We start from the raw sequence: 15,939 nt of genomic DNA, 5'->3' as shown, positions 1-15,939 counted from the left end.
GGACAGCAAACAGAAGTGTTACTCCTCCTAAGACTAAAGTGGGGGAGTTGTTCTTCCAAAACTGTATGACATTAGATGGCATCTTAAAACTTTTTAGCATGGTTCTGGTCCAATCCTATGACAGCTAATTATGAAGGACACTATGCAGTGGAAGCCATCTGTGTAATTCAAGAACAGCACAAGGCTTTTTATTTCCTCTATGTGGTCAGAGCAACAGGCAGGGGTATCACATACATCAGTAAGAACTTTTTCTTTTTTATTAGGAACATGAGTAACTTAGGAGTTTGCCAAAACTCCATGATCGCTGATCTTCTGTGAAGTACTGTTTCAGCCTAAGGCATTAACAACGCCAATGACAGCCAAAACAAAGATCACCAGATCGCCAGCACTGTTGTGCTCTTCTGTAATATCTGCTCAGCCTGCTGGCTACTGTATTAGCCCTTATGTCTACGGCAAATCCTGTTTTAAAATTGAAATAAAAATCATCATCTTCATAGCACTAAAAATTAAACCTCTAATATGCTACTCTACAGCTTAACTTCAGCCCCACCCTAGGTCCAAACTCCTGAAGAGTTGTGAAGTCCTCTGGAAATCCTTCACAGCCCTACTTCACGCAGTCCCACGCCAGCCTCAGATGTCCAGAGTCTCCCAGCTCGCCATTTCTATACCCACACAATACCAGGTGACGTACAACACATATGCATCGTGTCAGGCATAGGTACGTAACTGTGTTTCTGTAGAATTTGCTCAAGTAAATGATAGAAAGCTTATGGCAGCGTGAGGATTTTAGGCTGGCTGCGGAGGGAAAAATGATATCTTATCTGGCATAAAGCCTACTGGTAGAAAGTTAACTCCTCGACGTATTTTCAGCTAGCAGAGTGATTAAGTTTACACAAGCTCAGTGCTTTGTGTTTTTACTGTACCACCAAAACATGGTCAGAGAGTACACAAGTCTTATCATTATTGAATGCTTATCTTCAAAATCTTCTATGTGTATTTGATCCAAGTTCTTTAAGCACCCACTCAGTGTGTGCAATCCTGACCTCCCAGGACCGGTGATATTTGCACACCACAGAAACAATAGAGCCATTTGTCTTGCAAGCAGGTCTGGGCAGGGGACAGACAGCTCTCTCCCTCGCTGGCCCCAACTGGGGCATTTGTTTCAAGAAATCGAAACGACTGAATTTCAGAACTTTAGCACAAGACACAATATCACTTCTTTGACCTTAATCTCCTCTTCCTAAACTCAAGCCACTGACTACAGAATAAACAGGAGAAAGACAGAAAAATACCAGTATACATATACAGACAGTGTATATACTCTTAAACAACTGCCAGCTAATCCATGGGAATGACTTATTAAAAAAGAAGGGTTAGAAATAGCAGGATGCCCATAACACACCATTAAGGATACTGATGATTAACTGTTGTTTTTTTTCCTGGTGTTTCACAATTTAAATGTCTAGTCACTTGCTATCTACATACTTCGTGAGCAGTGGACAGAAGGCCAAGCAAAGACCATTTCTATTCTCATGCATTTCCATTAAGCTCTCACTAAATGTCACTTGTTTTCCCGAATTGCTCCCAGAAACTGAATTTGCATTTAATATCAATCCGGTGGAAGTACAGTGTTTCCTCCTTCACACTAACTGTTTTTTTAAAGATGCTTTCATCAAATACATTATAGAAACTTTGGAATGTACCCCTTGAAATGCCCTGCTGAGTTTTTGCTAACATTTGGTAGCAAATCCCATGAGAGCCTTTAATGGAAGTTAACATTTTTGGGATGTGTCATACTGCAAGTCTTCAAAGCAGACGTTTAAAACAAAGTCTTAATGTGACTTTAAAGCTCCAAGTCCTTTTCTAGATATCTGCTTTATGTTTGGCTGACTTTGCTGACTGCCCAGAATTTGGCTGGCTCTGACCAGATCTGAGCACAAAGGCAAACTGAAATGACGCAGAACTTACTTTTTCCTCCTTTATACTTCCTTAACAAATAGAAATTTAGCAGCATGTGCATAAGTAATGAAACAAAAAAAAAGAATCCCCAAAACCACAACCAACCAAAACCACCCACTCACATGCCAGTTGGTTTTTAAAGTGATTTCTACAGCTAACAAAAGGGACAGATTGGGAGTCCTGAAACATGAAGTCTGTTCCACCCACATAAACAGCACTTCCTGCGAGGCAACCAGCACGTTGTGATTCCATTAAAAAAAAAAAAAAAAAAGGAAAGAAAAGTCATGTTATGTACGTACCTCTAGAGATCAAAAGGAGAGTTGCTAGCCTAAGGGAAAGGACAGGTTGACAGGAACTTTATATGGCCTTTATGATCCTGAGCTGATCAGAACAGATCACTCAAGTACTGTGAAACCCTGCAGTTCAGCAACAACCTGCCTGCCCTGTGGGCCGTGACCTTAGCTCTGCAGTTCCTGAGCATACCTTACCTCTGAAGCTTGTTGAGGTCTTCAAACAACAACTTTATGGCTCTGCTCTACAGTGCTTGCACAACAGTACTGTGTTTTCAGTCACATATTTGTGTGGCCACAGCATGCTACTGCAACCCTGTAATTGAAACAAAGTGGTAGAATAAGGACCTTTCCAAAGCTGTACCAGCGAGAAGCAGTTCAGCCTCTAAGACTCATGCAACCCTTGTCTTTGGCCCAAACTGTAGCTTTCTGACAGCTCAAGCCAATGTAAATCAGCCCTTTCCTTGCAACGATGCTCACGCAACAGCACAGTGAGCCAGTTCAGCAACATGAGCCAGCTCAAAATAAAGCCCGTCAAAAATCTGTTTCAGTTAGATGAGCTGCCTGAACTTCTCCTCAGGCAGTGTCACAGCACTACTGATGGTGCAAGCAAGAACTGTCAACAGAAGAGGTAGGAGAGAAAGGCAGCAGCCTTAGTTTAAATCTGTTTGGGCCGCTGTAGCCACTCCCTGAGGCTGCCACATTGATTCTGGTTTCTGGGAAATTAGCTTCAGCCTATAGAAACTACTATGACATAGAATTTCTTTTTGTAAGAAGACCATTTGAGCTGCAGCTATTGTATTTTGAAATGGAAATGTCTAATCTGCCAAGAACTGAGGGGAAACATAAGATTTTTTTTTTTTAAAAAAGTGAGCAAAATACTATATAATTGGCCTTTTCATGTATATAACTCTTAAAATGTAGCTTACTTCAAAAGCATCCTGCATGACAGAATACAGTTGTTTATTTAAAATTCTTCCTTTGCTTAGGTCTTTGTATTATTTAAAGCTTGTCCCATATTGACAATTACAAGGTATGGAAAGAACCATCTATACCATTCCTTCTCTGTAAGGCCAAAACATTTGCTTTCCAACTAACTCTGAAGTGCTTAACAAAAGAGAAGAAAAGTTTTATGCTTGTCTTTGGCCATCACACCAGCTTGCTTTTACTGCCCAAAACACAAACAGCGTGTCTAGATAACTGAACTCTGACAATTAGAAAATCAGACTAGTCAGTACACTGTCATTTTTTTTTTAAGCAAGGAGACCTTGTCAATTCTACCTGTCAAGTGAGTTTGGGCCAGATTGTTGAATGTTCCAGGAAAACGGAATAAAACATGTTCACTCCATGGAGCAGACTTTCATTTGCTTTCCCTGCTCACAAGCACACCATTAGAGACCACAGCACAAGACAGTCCGCAGGACTAGACTTTATTACTAAAACTATTCCAGGTCTTTTGCACAAGCTACGGCTGCGAATGGGAATCACTAGAACTTCAGTTTCATGGATTTCCTGGCAGATAAGATAGTATTTATGAGTTGCCTCAGCTTTCCTACATTTGCACCAAGATGAAGTACAGTTGGCAGCGACCCAACTTCATTATTCTTACTTAGATGAGTCAGTAAGTGTGGAAAGAGAAATGAAATGGGCAGCTAATCAACACAAAAATCAGATATTCTGAGGCCAAGAAAGTATTTATATGCTGGTGACTCAACTTTCGCATCAGCGTATGCAGCAAGAACAGGAAATATACTATTGAACCCTCTTAGGGCAACAGCTTTGTGAAAGGCCGAAATAGCTTGTTCTCCCTGCTGTGATTCAGAAAGCTGGAACCGTAATCCTGGATTTCTCCAGAACATACTCACAAGTGCTTCTGAGCTCATTAAAGGACATCAGAGAACACAAGGCTTCTGCAGGATGCATGGTAATTAAATGTCTTTCAAAGACTATGGAAAGAAACACAGGTGACAAAAGGCTGGCCCTGGAAGCTCTGCTGCTGTTTGACATACAGTGTGGCTAAGGCTCATCCACCTCTCCGGTGGCGGACTGCTGCTGCTGCCGGGGTAGGGAAAGATAAGAGTTCCTCCATCCTTCAACGATGGCATGAGAAGTTGTTATGTTTGATAGTGACTTTACTTCTCGTTTTAAACCTGTTAACCCAAACGCAGAATTTACATTGGAATACAGCTGATAACTATTCTAAAACAAACTTTCTGGACTCAGAAACTACAATTTACTACAATCTTTCACGCATGTTTGTACGGAGGGACAGGACAGCCACTTCTTCACAAAGTTTAGGAACTTCCTCTTATCTGATGTTTATTGTTTGTTTTCCTCCTTGCGTAGCAGAGATTCCATGGAGGAGATGGTGAGAGCAATGTATAATACTGCTATCCTGCAGAGGTAATTCTTACAGCAGATATATGCTGGGGCAAGGCTACAAAACTGTGTGCCTGATTTTAATGCCATTATAAATTGGTAGAAACGGAAAATTTATCCATGCATTTAGATTAGTTAGCTTCAACAATTTTCAGTATGCAATCCTGGTAAATCTGTAGACAGAGACAATAAATATAGCAAACTGACTACCAGCTAGGTTTGATTTTCTTGATCCTGTTAGCAGTGCTTCACAGGCCAGCTGAAAACTTCCAGTTTAGGTTCAAACCAATATGAAAATTAATCCCGGCCCCTACAAATAAGGTGGTGGTTGACTCAGGGTCACAGGCGATGCAACAAAACAAAAACAAGCTTCATCTTAAAAGTGTAAGGGAATGATTTTGTTCAGTATTATTTCAGAGTCAGCTAAAATAAGTTTTGGGAACAAGAACACGTGTTTGCAGAAAAAAAAAAATCCCAAAGAAAACCAAACCAAACCAAGGAGGTCTCTCTTTTTAAAGTTGAATGGGGAGGAGATATGGAGGTGCAAGAGGTTCAGATTTGTACCAAGTAATTTCTGCCTCACAGAGCCAAAACTACTAACTGCTATTAGGCTCCCTTTTATCCTTCTGCTGGGGACTGTCATTCAGATTGCCCTTTCTGCCTACTAAACAATCCAAGCAGGACAGAAGCAAATTAAGGCTGCTGCAGCATAACCAAACTGCTATCTGTCTTTTTTTATTTCCTTAATATTACCGTAATACTTGGAGATTAAGCTGCCCCTTGAGTGGGAACATCCTTCTCCGTGTTACTGGTTATCTGTGTGGCTGACTTGGTAGCTTGCTCACTTGTTTCCTTCTGCTGCCTCATACTAATACTCTGCAGACCATGTCACACATGGGCCTTTATAATCCCTTGTACAGAGATCCTGTAGTTAATGATTGCTAGATGTTGACTTTTATGGCTCATAAAGCCACTAGTGGATATCAAATTTAATACATTCAACTGACAACAATGATGTATTTTATCTCTTCCTTTGAATTACTACATTTCTGTGGTTTGCAGGATTAAAAATAATATAGCACAACAGAAGAGGCCTTTTAATACCGCTTACTAGCAAATGGGAATTTCTGATATAACCCAAAGGCTATGGCAACCAGACACTACACAGTTAAAGGAGAGACGCTGCAACACAATAGCTTCCAAGCACTGATACCTCTGGCAAATCAGCCCCACAGGAGAAGCAGCATTCTTTTTTTTCAGGGGAGCAGCCACTGTGCTCAGACTAATACTTATCTTTCTGAAGACACGTCATCCTCCATAAAACAAAATGAGGCGCTGAGAGCTTGGGCGAAGCAGCTGGAAGAAAGGGTAAGAGAACGTAGGCTCACAGGGAAGGAATAGAATGGAGGTACTTAAAAAAACAAATAGTCAAAGCTTACAATCATTAAATCGCATGTATTATTTACTGAATGCCATTGGACCGAGCAGGTTTCTTTGCTGGTCAGTTTACCTGCTTTCCCTACCCTGCAATAAGGAATGTAAAGCTTTGACAAAACGGTGATAGGGGACAACTAGTTGGAGTGCCCTCCTCCTTGAAACTGTATGTGCCCAGCACGCAGGCAGAGGCCCGGTGAGCTGGACTGCAGTAGCCACCATGGTGAGACAGACTGCTCTAACACACCACAGTAACCCTGGGAGTTATGAGCAGTTGGGAAGGGTGTCTGTGCAGCAAAGCTTTCCAAGCACCATAAAACTGTTTTACTCTTCAGATTATACTGTCATGAGATCCTAACTATGCAAAGTCAAAATTCCCATGATGTCATGATTTCATCACATTGATTTCCCTCAGACCCCCAACTCAAACAACCACGGCTCTTTTTTTGGTGTGTTTTATCATCTCCAAGCTTCTGTAATCTGTAACCCATTGCCAACCAACCATTTGTACACCAGTCTCCACAACCACCACCCAGGAAGGGAGTAGACACAATACTTTATGCTCAGTTGAGCACAACTAGCCTGTTCTCACACTCAATGACAGATGGGACATTTAAATCATGCAAGTTGTAGGCACAAATCTGCATCACATTCTGGTCACCAGCATGGAATTTCACTCCATTACCAACAACCGGCATTCAGCAAACCATCCAAGGCAGATCGTGCTCTATAAAACATCACGTTAACGCCACTTTTCAAGAATGTGTATCATTGCTAAATAGTTTCCAATAAAATAAAGATTGTTGAAAAGATACTCAAATATTATTCTTTCTCCATTCATGGGACATGATTCACACACCCTGCCTCTCCCTCTGTGGAAAAAAGTGCTAAATCACCACAATCATAAAGCAGACCTTCCCCCTCTTGATCTGGTTAGGTTTCACCAGGGGAACCTTCATCCCTCTGGAACGTAGATTAAGTATTAAGGAAAAAGAAGCAAAAGGTGCAAAGAAGAGATTTGGGATGCCACTGTGTAGTATTTAGGTTCCTTCTGAACTGCTACTGTGTTTCTCTGGTGATGCAGCTACTAAATAACACCCTCTTGTACTTTACCATAACTGGTCAAGGTTGTTTTCTTTTTCCTTTTCTTTTCCGCCTCCCTCTCCCTTTTCCCTTCTCTTCAATGGTAGCTCTCACACATGGGGGGTTCTGATACCTGGAATTTGCATGTTAATAACTAGGACTCCAGGAAAAAGTTCAGCTGTGAATACCAGAGGTTTATGATGTTGCACTGGCTGCTGTTTTTTTTAGGACTGCATATACCTGCACATCTTAGTCTACATTACTGCTGTACTTCAATCTGCCCTCGTACATGTAATTTAGTCACTCTGGATTTTTCCAGCAGTATATACATAATGCAGTTTACTCTGAGTGATAATACAAGAGGGAGGGAGCAACCAATGATTACAGGCAGAGAAAGACAAGGGTGCACGAGATGGATCTTATGATCTATTTTAGGTGATGACGTAGCTCTCATTGTTGCACAAGAGTTTCTCATGCTCTTTGATCATCACACCACCTTCATCAGTGGACCACATATCCTTACCTTCCTCCTTCTTACCTTCCTTTCCTAAGAGGATCACATGGGAACTTAAACACATAATCTAACTGTTCCTTAAACTCCCGACACTGATAAAGGAGATTTGAATGAGAGTTAGAGAATGGAGAGGAGTCTATGCACAGATGGTAAAAAGGCATGAGAGACAAGTGTGGAATAGAGAAACAAAGAGATCTGAAGATCGTTTCTGCCATCAGCTTGACTAGCTTTTTGACTGGAACACAGGCACTTCTATGTCTTTTCAAACACCCAACTTGTCACAACATCGCACAAGGAGATCTACAGCATAAATGATCCAAATCCATAACCACAGCTACCCAAATGGAGTCAAGAGACTTTGGGATACCAGGAGGGGCAGGGACATGAGACATGATTATTTGCTAATTTTTTTTTGTATTTGTCTTCTTTAAAATTAAAATTCATAATTCGCCTCCCCTCTACCAGCTACCAAAGCATCTTCATTTAAAGAAAAAAGCATTCACTTCAATGTTAAGTGCATGCACGAATGAAATATGCAACTATTTCTTTCATATGCATAAATATGCAATTTAATGATATTTGCACAAATACTTTCCAGCAATCATTCTAATTTTAATTATCTAGTGGATGAACCCTGCCCTTAAGCAAGTCAAATGGTATTTTGCAGCCTGTCCCTAACTCTGTGGGCTATGTCTCCTAATTCAAACCTGCTTTGCAGCTTTTGCACTAATATTTTTCATTTTGCACCCTAGCTTTACAGCCTCTCTTTTTTTTTCCTGTTTTTGATTTCTAAACACTCTTTCTATCTATACAATCAAACGCTGTGCACTCAAAATAAAATGTGGGATATAAATATGTGAAAACAAAGTTCAGGGAAGTTGCAAGCAATTTTTCCAGCAAAAAATACTACATGTTCAAAAATACAAAAATAAAGGTTTTAATAAGCCTCACACAAACAGGCACATGCCTACTCGTTCCTCCAAATTCTCAGAGCTCTTGCATAAGACTTTAAAATATTTTTCCTAGTCCCTGAAGTTACACACATCTTAAAGTTAAAAAAGATAGACTTGTTAATAACACACAAATGTTCATAGACATAACATCTTTACAGATATCCTCTGTGAGTAGATCAAGCCACTCTCCATATGTATTTAAATGGAGTGGAAGGCTGGAGTTTTGAAGTTGTCAGATCTGTGCCTGGGTAAGAGGGGCTCTATTTTCACTCTTCGAGCAGCGAGAGATTAGCAGCTTGAAATCACTTTGACAGTTTCAGTTACTCTATTGCATACCGCAGGGAATTTTAATTCCAACCTGTGAAATTGTAATTGCTTCTCAAGAAGAGCGGAAGGATTCTGGGTAATGGCCACAGCCAAGCTCAATGTCAGAGATACCAGTTGCTGCCACTTCAGATATTACTTGCTGTTATTCAAAAATCACTCCAGCTTTCCATATGGGAAGTTGAACCGGGGAGCGAAACTAAATTAACAGAAGCTGTCAGATGTTCAGAGATGTGCAGGCAATGATGTGATAGAGGTGGATGAACTCTCCTCAAAAGGCACCTTCTCCTTCTTTCTCTCTCCTGCTTTATAGAACAAGCTTTACATAGACCACCTTTTAAATTTCATATTCTTTTTCTAAACAGGTATACCATTAATAGAAAGCTACAGTGAAAAGATTAATTGACAAAGTCATCCAGCATCCAAAACCATGCATGAGTAGGACATAAGAAGTGTGCACTTCATGTTGTTCAGAAGAGATTTAAGATGTCTTTGCTATTCAAGTCTTGTGGTTTGCAGGATTCCTCACTGAAAACAGCCAAAGAGAACTCAGAGCGACCACAGACATTTAAGAAAAATAGTTGAGGAAATTAGATTCCTTTTTGCTTAAAAAAAAAAAAAGGCATTTAATGTAGATAGCTTATTAGCAGACATATTCTCTAGGGATGCATTCACCCCCGTGTAACAGTGAGATCAACTGACTGTGGGGAGACTTCTCCTGCAATGACCTCATTAACTTGGAGCGCAGTAGATTTCTCACCCACCCTGATGGCTTGTAAAAAGGGGAATGCTTGGTGGAGGTAGGTCTCGGATATAATGCTGATGTAAAAATTAAAAAGGCCACCTGGCATGGCAGTTAGAAGCATTCAGGGAGCCAAACCAAGCAAAAATCACAGATTAACTGTATTTGGGGCAACCTGTCCCATGAAGCAGATACGCTCCTACAGTTCACCCTGCACTCGCTGAGGTTTCCCAGAGGCCTTCAACAGCAGCCTCAAGCAGCACGTGGTCTGGGTTTCGCCTGAAGGTCCAGATGAGCTGTTTGACCAGAATTGAGTTGTTCAGCTCAGTGGCTTTGAAAGCTTTAGTTGTAAATAAACAGGAACAAATGACAAACAGTCTACTGCTCTACAATACAAGGTGTCAAAAAGCCCTCTCAAAATCTAAGGGAAGGTAATAAAATACGTGATAAAAAACACTTCCTACTTATCAGGTCAAAGCTCAGTTTAAGAATATACTGCATCTGTGAGCAATGCCATTTACAGTGACTTCTTCACCCTCTTTCTTTATACTGAATTATTTATAAGAAAATAAGCTGGTCCCATTAAAGCCAACGATGCACAGAATCTAAATCACAAGCTTCGTAAATCTCTGTAACAGCTGATGCAATGAGTCTGTAATTGCTATGATTAGATAAGCTAGAGTGGCTGACAGAGAGTGCGCTAGAGGCATAGAACATATCTGCATAGTTTATTCCAATCAAATGCAAAAATTTGGCTCAGATATAATGATTTGTCAGCTCATAGTTTTCCTGAGAATCTTATGATATGTGGTACTTCCCTGAAAATTTCAGCTCCTAGAGTCAAGCGTGGCTTTTAAAAATATTTCAGATTTTTTAAAAATGTAAATTACTGATTGTTACATATTTGTGGTTGTAAAGAAAAGCGTGAAAAAAACAAGCAGAAGCAAATCAAGAGCACAGGTTTTTTAAAAAACGTCATGAATTTTGAGTCTTGGCTCATGACCTTCAGCGGTTGCAATAAGAAATATAATATTCAAGTCATTACACATCTAATTTCCTGAAGACAGTTACATTTGTTGTTATAATTTACAGGCTGTACTGAAAGCATCATGGTGGAACTTCCTGATTAATTGTCTGTAACTACTAGGAATGCTTGGCTTATAAAATACAAAGCATCCTTTCTAGGGAATTATTCACCTGCACTGTAGAGCCCCTACACTGATTTTGGTTGGGATAGAGTTAATTTTCATCGTCATAGCTAGTATGGGGCTATGTTTTGAATTTGTGGCCAAATCATTGTTGATAACACAGGGATGTTTTAGTTACTGCTAAGCAGTGCTTGCCTTTTTGGTTTCTGATGCTGCCCTGCCAGCGAGCAGCCTGGGGGTGCACAAGAAGCTGGGAGGGGGCACAGCCAGGACAGCTGACCCCAACTGACCAAAGGGATATTCCACACCATACGACGTCATGCTCAGCATATAAAGCTGGGGGAAGAAGGAGGAAGGGGGGACATACGGAGTGATGGCGTTTGTCTTCTCAAGTAACTGTTACGCGTGATGGAGCCCTGCTTTCCTGGGGATGGCTGAACACCTGCCTGCCCATGGAAGTAGTGAATGAATTCCTTGTTTTGCTTTGCTTGTGTGCGCAGCTTTTGCTTTACCTATTAAACTGTCTTTATCTCAACCCTCAAGTTTTCTCACTTTTACCCTTCTGATTCTCACCCCCATCCCACTGCGGGGGAGTGAGTGGCTCTGTGTTAGCTGCCTACCGGGGTTAAACCGCAATAGCCATGTAGGCAGCTCAGCTCCATCTGTGCTGGGTATGATGCAAACATATTAAGAAAAAACCCCAACAGTTCCTGCTTTTAAAATTTTAAACAGACTTTGCAAGTGTAAGTCTGGATGAAGATCCAGAAAGGTGACAAGGCATGAACAAACAAACGAACAATATCATGCAATCAGCTGCTGGCAGAACTGGGCACAGAGTCCAGTCTCTGACTGACCAGCACAATCTCAAGGTGAGTGGAGATCCTGTCATGACAAAAAAAGCTTGACAAAAGTAATTAGAAATTTGCAGTGTGCAAAATGTGACTTCCCCGCTAACAGAGCAATATTGTGTTATACACAGCATGATCCAACGCACAGCTGAGATTCACATTTAGTTCTGAGCATTATACTAAATCTATAGAGACTGTATTAAATCCATCTTTTAACAGAATTCTACCACCAGAATTCCCTCTTCCCATTCAATAATAAAAAACGAATACCTTTAAAACTATTTCTATGTAAAGAACAATTCTTGTTGTATTAACAAAGCCTACTAACTCATTGTGAAGTTGAGAGGGGCAAGATGGCAGGCCAAAAATTCTTTCAGACGCAACAGCAAAATCAATAGCAACAAATGACAAACTTTAATAGCCAAGCAGTGTTTGATTCTAACGTAAAAAGACAAATATCAAACCACCACACGGCATTAAGCAAAATCTTTAAGGAAGCCTTAGATGTTCTGTCCATAAAATATTACTCAATAGAACACCACTCAGTAGAAAGATTTCTTTTCATGAGTTTCCTGCATGCAATTTTACCTGCTACAGCAGTTTTGAAAAGAGTTAGCAATACAAACATTGCATCATTTCAGAAAAAAAGAAGAGGAAAGATGCAGCAAAGTCTTCTGTCAACCAAGAATCTCAAACTTTTGCAAGAGACTTGTCCTAGAGCTTATTAACATTCTCTCCTATGAATGACAGGAAAGGCATAGGGTGAGTACAAATTATTGCCCAATTCATATTAGCTTATTTTTTTTTTTAAAAAAAGAATTGTTGGTAAAAATATTTCCTTTGAAGCTTTTAAACAGCAGTTCTATTGTTTTCATAAAAGCCTTGTACAGTTCACAGTTCTATTTTCATTCCTCCGTAGTAAAACATAACAAGAACTGCCAGTAGAGCCAGGCTGACAGATAATATCTTCAGTCCACCTCCTTCTTGTTGCCATGGGAGCTGCAAAGCCATCCACGAGCTGAGCGGTGTTTTCACTGGGACCTCAGCAGAAGGGTGCGCTTTCCAGTTTGTGCCTTTCTGTGGTGCGTGTCTGAACTCCTGTGAAGAAATGCACATATTAAAACTGCGTAATGTATTTCTGACAGTACACACCAAATACAAAAAAAACCTCTTTATACTGAGGTTCAAATTAATACCCCTTTTCAAGATGAACAACAACTCAACCTGCACTGCATCATCATCAGGTCACTAGTTTTTCATTCAGAAACCTCACCGGTGCCATACAAAGTCAATCTTTCTCATGAAATTAACTGCCATATCAATGAAGCTTTTAGCAACAGAAACAGATCTCCAGACTTCAGTGTCATCAAAGAATTGTTTGATGATGATTTTTTTATTTGTTTGTTTTGCTGTTATCTCACTACTCTCCCATTTCTGGCTTCTTCAAAAGAAACGTCTAACCAGTGATAAAGGGGACCGCAACACAACAATCCTTTGCACAGCAGGGCTTTTCTAAAGTCAATCATCGTCTCCTGGTGTGCCAGCTCAGTGGTGCTTGAAAATCCTCCCACAGGGCTTTTCCTCTCCCCTGACCCTCAGGAGGCAGCTGTGCTAAAACACTCACCTTCTCATTCAGCATATTGAATCCAAACTCCCTGCTGTGCCTGCCATTACCATCCTCAACCTGACTGCAAGCACCAAGATCCCTCCAGAATATGCAGACTTTTAACTGCAGCACAAGTTACAGACATCGAGTCACTATTTCAGCTGAAAATCCAAGTGGAAAGAATAAGAAACTCTTCTCTCTTGCAACCTTGTTCGGTTCAGCACGCTAGCATTGTAGATACGCACAAGTAAAAACTTCTATTAAAACTGTAATCTGATGACATTTGCAAGAGGCGCAAGTGGTAGAGGTGTAATTAAACAAAGGTGTAATGATCTTGCATCGTAAGATTCAATACTTCTGTTCACAATTTCTCTTTTCCTCCCTCCATTTCAAGAATTTCTTAGGAATTCAACTGAGCTTAGCTGGATTTTTAATTGGTTTGAAATTTTCCAGTTAAAAAAGATTTTTATTTTTATTTTTTTCCCTTCACATTTCGTATAAAACAAGTCAGGGACCCAGAGAGTACCTATCTGGATAATCTTGTATTTCCAAGCAGCTGAAACAGGGTCACCTGAAAATACAGACCAGATGTCTGACTCCCTCTTTTACCAAACGTATTTCCGGGCAAACCTGAAGAAATATCAAAGCTCCAAGAAAGCTGCCTGCCCATGAAAGTGTGACTGCACAATTCAAACTGTCTGTAACTGCCTCCTGTCTTCCATTTCAGGAATCAGCTCCATTATCGTAAATGCAGAAGGAAAATAATGATTACTACTGGTTAGGTAAGTAAACATCAAAGGGGTAAATGACAGCCTGGCGTAAGTGCTATTCTAACATCCGAGGTATGATTTTGATCACAATTTACACAGGCAAAGGGTTACTGAACAAGTGACCTACAAAATGAGGATGACTCCTTATATATACTGCACCCAGAAGACCATCAACTGGGTAAACAGAGGAAAAGGAAACAGGGAAGCAAATGGGGGTGTAGTTCTCCACAGTGTAAGGCACAAGAACCATACTATTCCAGGACTTCAGTCTATATTGCGCAGAACATGTTAGCTTCATCAAAAACCAGGAAACTGCTTCATATTGTTATTAATTACAATAAATTCCTAATGCATCTGAAATTTTAGTAACTGGCCACAGCTATTTTATCTCCCCAAATCAAAGCTGATTAACCTTTTCCTGCAGAATAAACTGGAAACCATATGCTATTAAGGGTTTTTTATATATTAATCAGAACTCATTTGCAATTTATTCTTTCTAGATGTTTATAAAGCCTTTCTTTTCTTTGCAGGTCTCACAAATCTCTACCAGTCTAAGGTGCATAATTTATGGTCATGACCCATTTTTACATGTATCGTTGGTACGTTAACACTAAGGCTAAGGTGATTTAAAAGAATGAATAAGGCTGTAAAAATATGAATACAACCAAAGACTGATTTCTTCTGATACTTAATTTTCAACAATTCATGACTTAAAGTTTGGCTGACTACAGTCAGACTCCCAACTCCTTATTAAATATTTCTACACAGCTTGATAATCAGTAAAGTCCTGAATACTTAGTTGTAAAAGACTAGATGTTATCCCTTGGAAAACAGGTAAAAAGGGCCAGTACCTCATAAATGGCTTTGTAACTTTCTCCTCAATGCCCCGCCTCAGTTCCTATATACCTGTCCCTGCAAGACTGGCGAGAGCCAGCAAAACACCCCAAGCACAAGTTACAATTTGTAAAAGGTTTTGAGGGACTTCCCCCCCACCCCTTTACTAACAGTTAAACACAGTAGTATTTCATGCATTCATTCATGGTCCTGTGCAGTAGTTTTCAGTAGTGACTTCACTGGCACTTCATTTCTGCTTTACGCATAAAACCAAATAGTCTCATCTTATTGGTATAATTTTGGTCATGAATAGCCTATACTGTTTTTTTGTTACCATACTGTTTTCTTAAACTTCTATTGCAACATGCAGTGCATATGCTTTAGGTAGTGCTGCATACTGCTAGTATGACCAAATGGCAAAAGAGGTTTTAGCAAGACTTACAAAAGTTCTGGTGGTGGGGGACGCCACCGGCCCCACGGCCAGTTGTCCCAGTGCTATTTCATCCAAGTAAGTCAGCCTGTAAAGTTGTGAACTCCATTTTCTTCCTTACTTTATCGTATTTCACAAAAATTAGATGATCATACTGATACACTAAACCCATTTTTTGTTTCTTTCTGTAGATGAGACTTTCTCTTACAGTATTTTACTAATATTGAAACTTAACTGTACAGGTACAGGAGGTACAGCTCCCACCGTTCCACTATGCTTTTGTTTTCCTTTGGTCTTATATTTTGAACTCTGATGCATTTGTTTCTACCAGCAGTCACATTTTCTAAACCACTCAAAACTTTCAGATTTTCACAGGATCTCAGATCATACAAGAGACTGTCAAAAAATTTAAACCAGAAGTCCTTCTTTCAATAGATGCACACATGAAATACTACTGTTACCTTGCTAACCTGAATTCTTTACAAATTTTCTCACGGATTGAACTATTCTTATATGGACAAAAAGATCACAATTTGCAAACTAAAGTGACCCCTTTCTTTAAGATGTACTTCCCAGCTTATCACTTAAAACACTACTGCATTTCTGTTTGATAACGTATATTTCT

General features: G+C 40.0%; 1 protein-coding gene across 4 annotated transcripts in view; it reads right to left on the bottom strand.

Moving 5' to 3' along the window:
* Positions 1 to 12,065: 12,065 nt before the first annotated feature.
* The window catches only part of CDKAL1 (CDK5 regulatory subunit associated protein 1 like 1), a 420,128-nt gene continuing 416,254 nt past the window's right edge, over positions 12,066 to 15,939 (bottom strand). For 3 of the 4 annotated variants that reach the window (XM_064443696.1, XM_064443698.1, XM_064443699.1), the window contains 2 exons: positions 13,299 to 13,403; positions 12,066 to 12,772 (listed from right to left, as the gene is read on the bottom strand). In XM_064443696.1, the coding sequence (XP_064299766.1) occupies positions 12,566 to 12,772; positions 13,299 to 13,403 (312 nt within the window). In that variant the 3' untranslated portion in view covers positions 12,066 to 12,565. The remainder of the gene's footprint in view (positions 12,773 to 13,298; positions 13,404 to 15,939) is intronic. The other variant, XM_064443697.1, reaches the window with a different exon arrangement.

This window comes from Phalacrocorax carbo, chromosome 2 (genome assembly GCF_963921805.1).
Source record: "Phalacrocorax carbo chromosome 2, bPhaCar2.1, whole genome shotgun sequence".
NCBI classification, from domain to species: Eukaryota; Metazoa; Chordata; class Aves; order Suliformes; family Phalacrocoracidae; genus Phalacrocorax; species Phalacrocorax carbo.
This window is presented reverse-complemented; position numbering and strand designations above follow the sequence as displayed.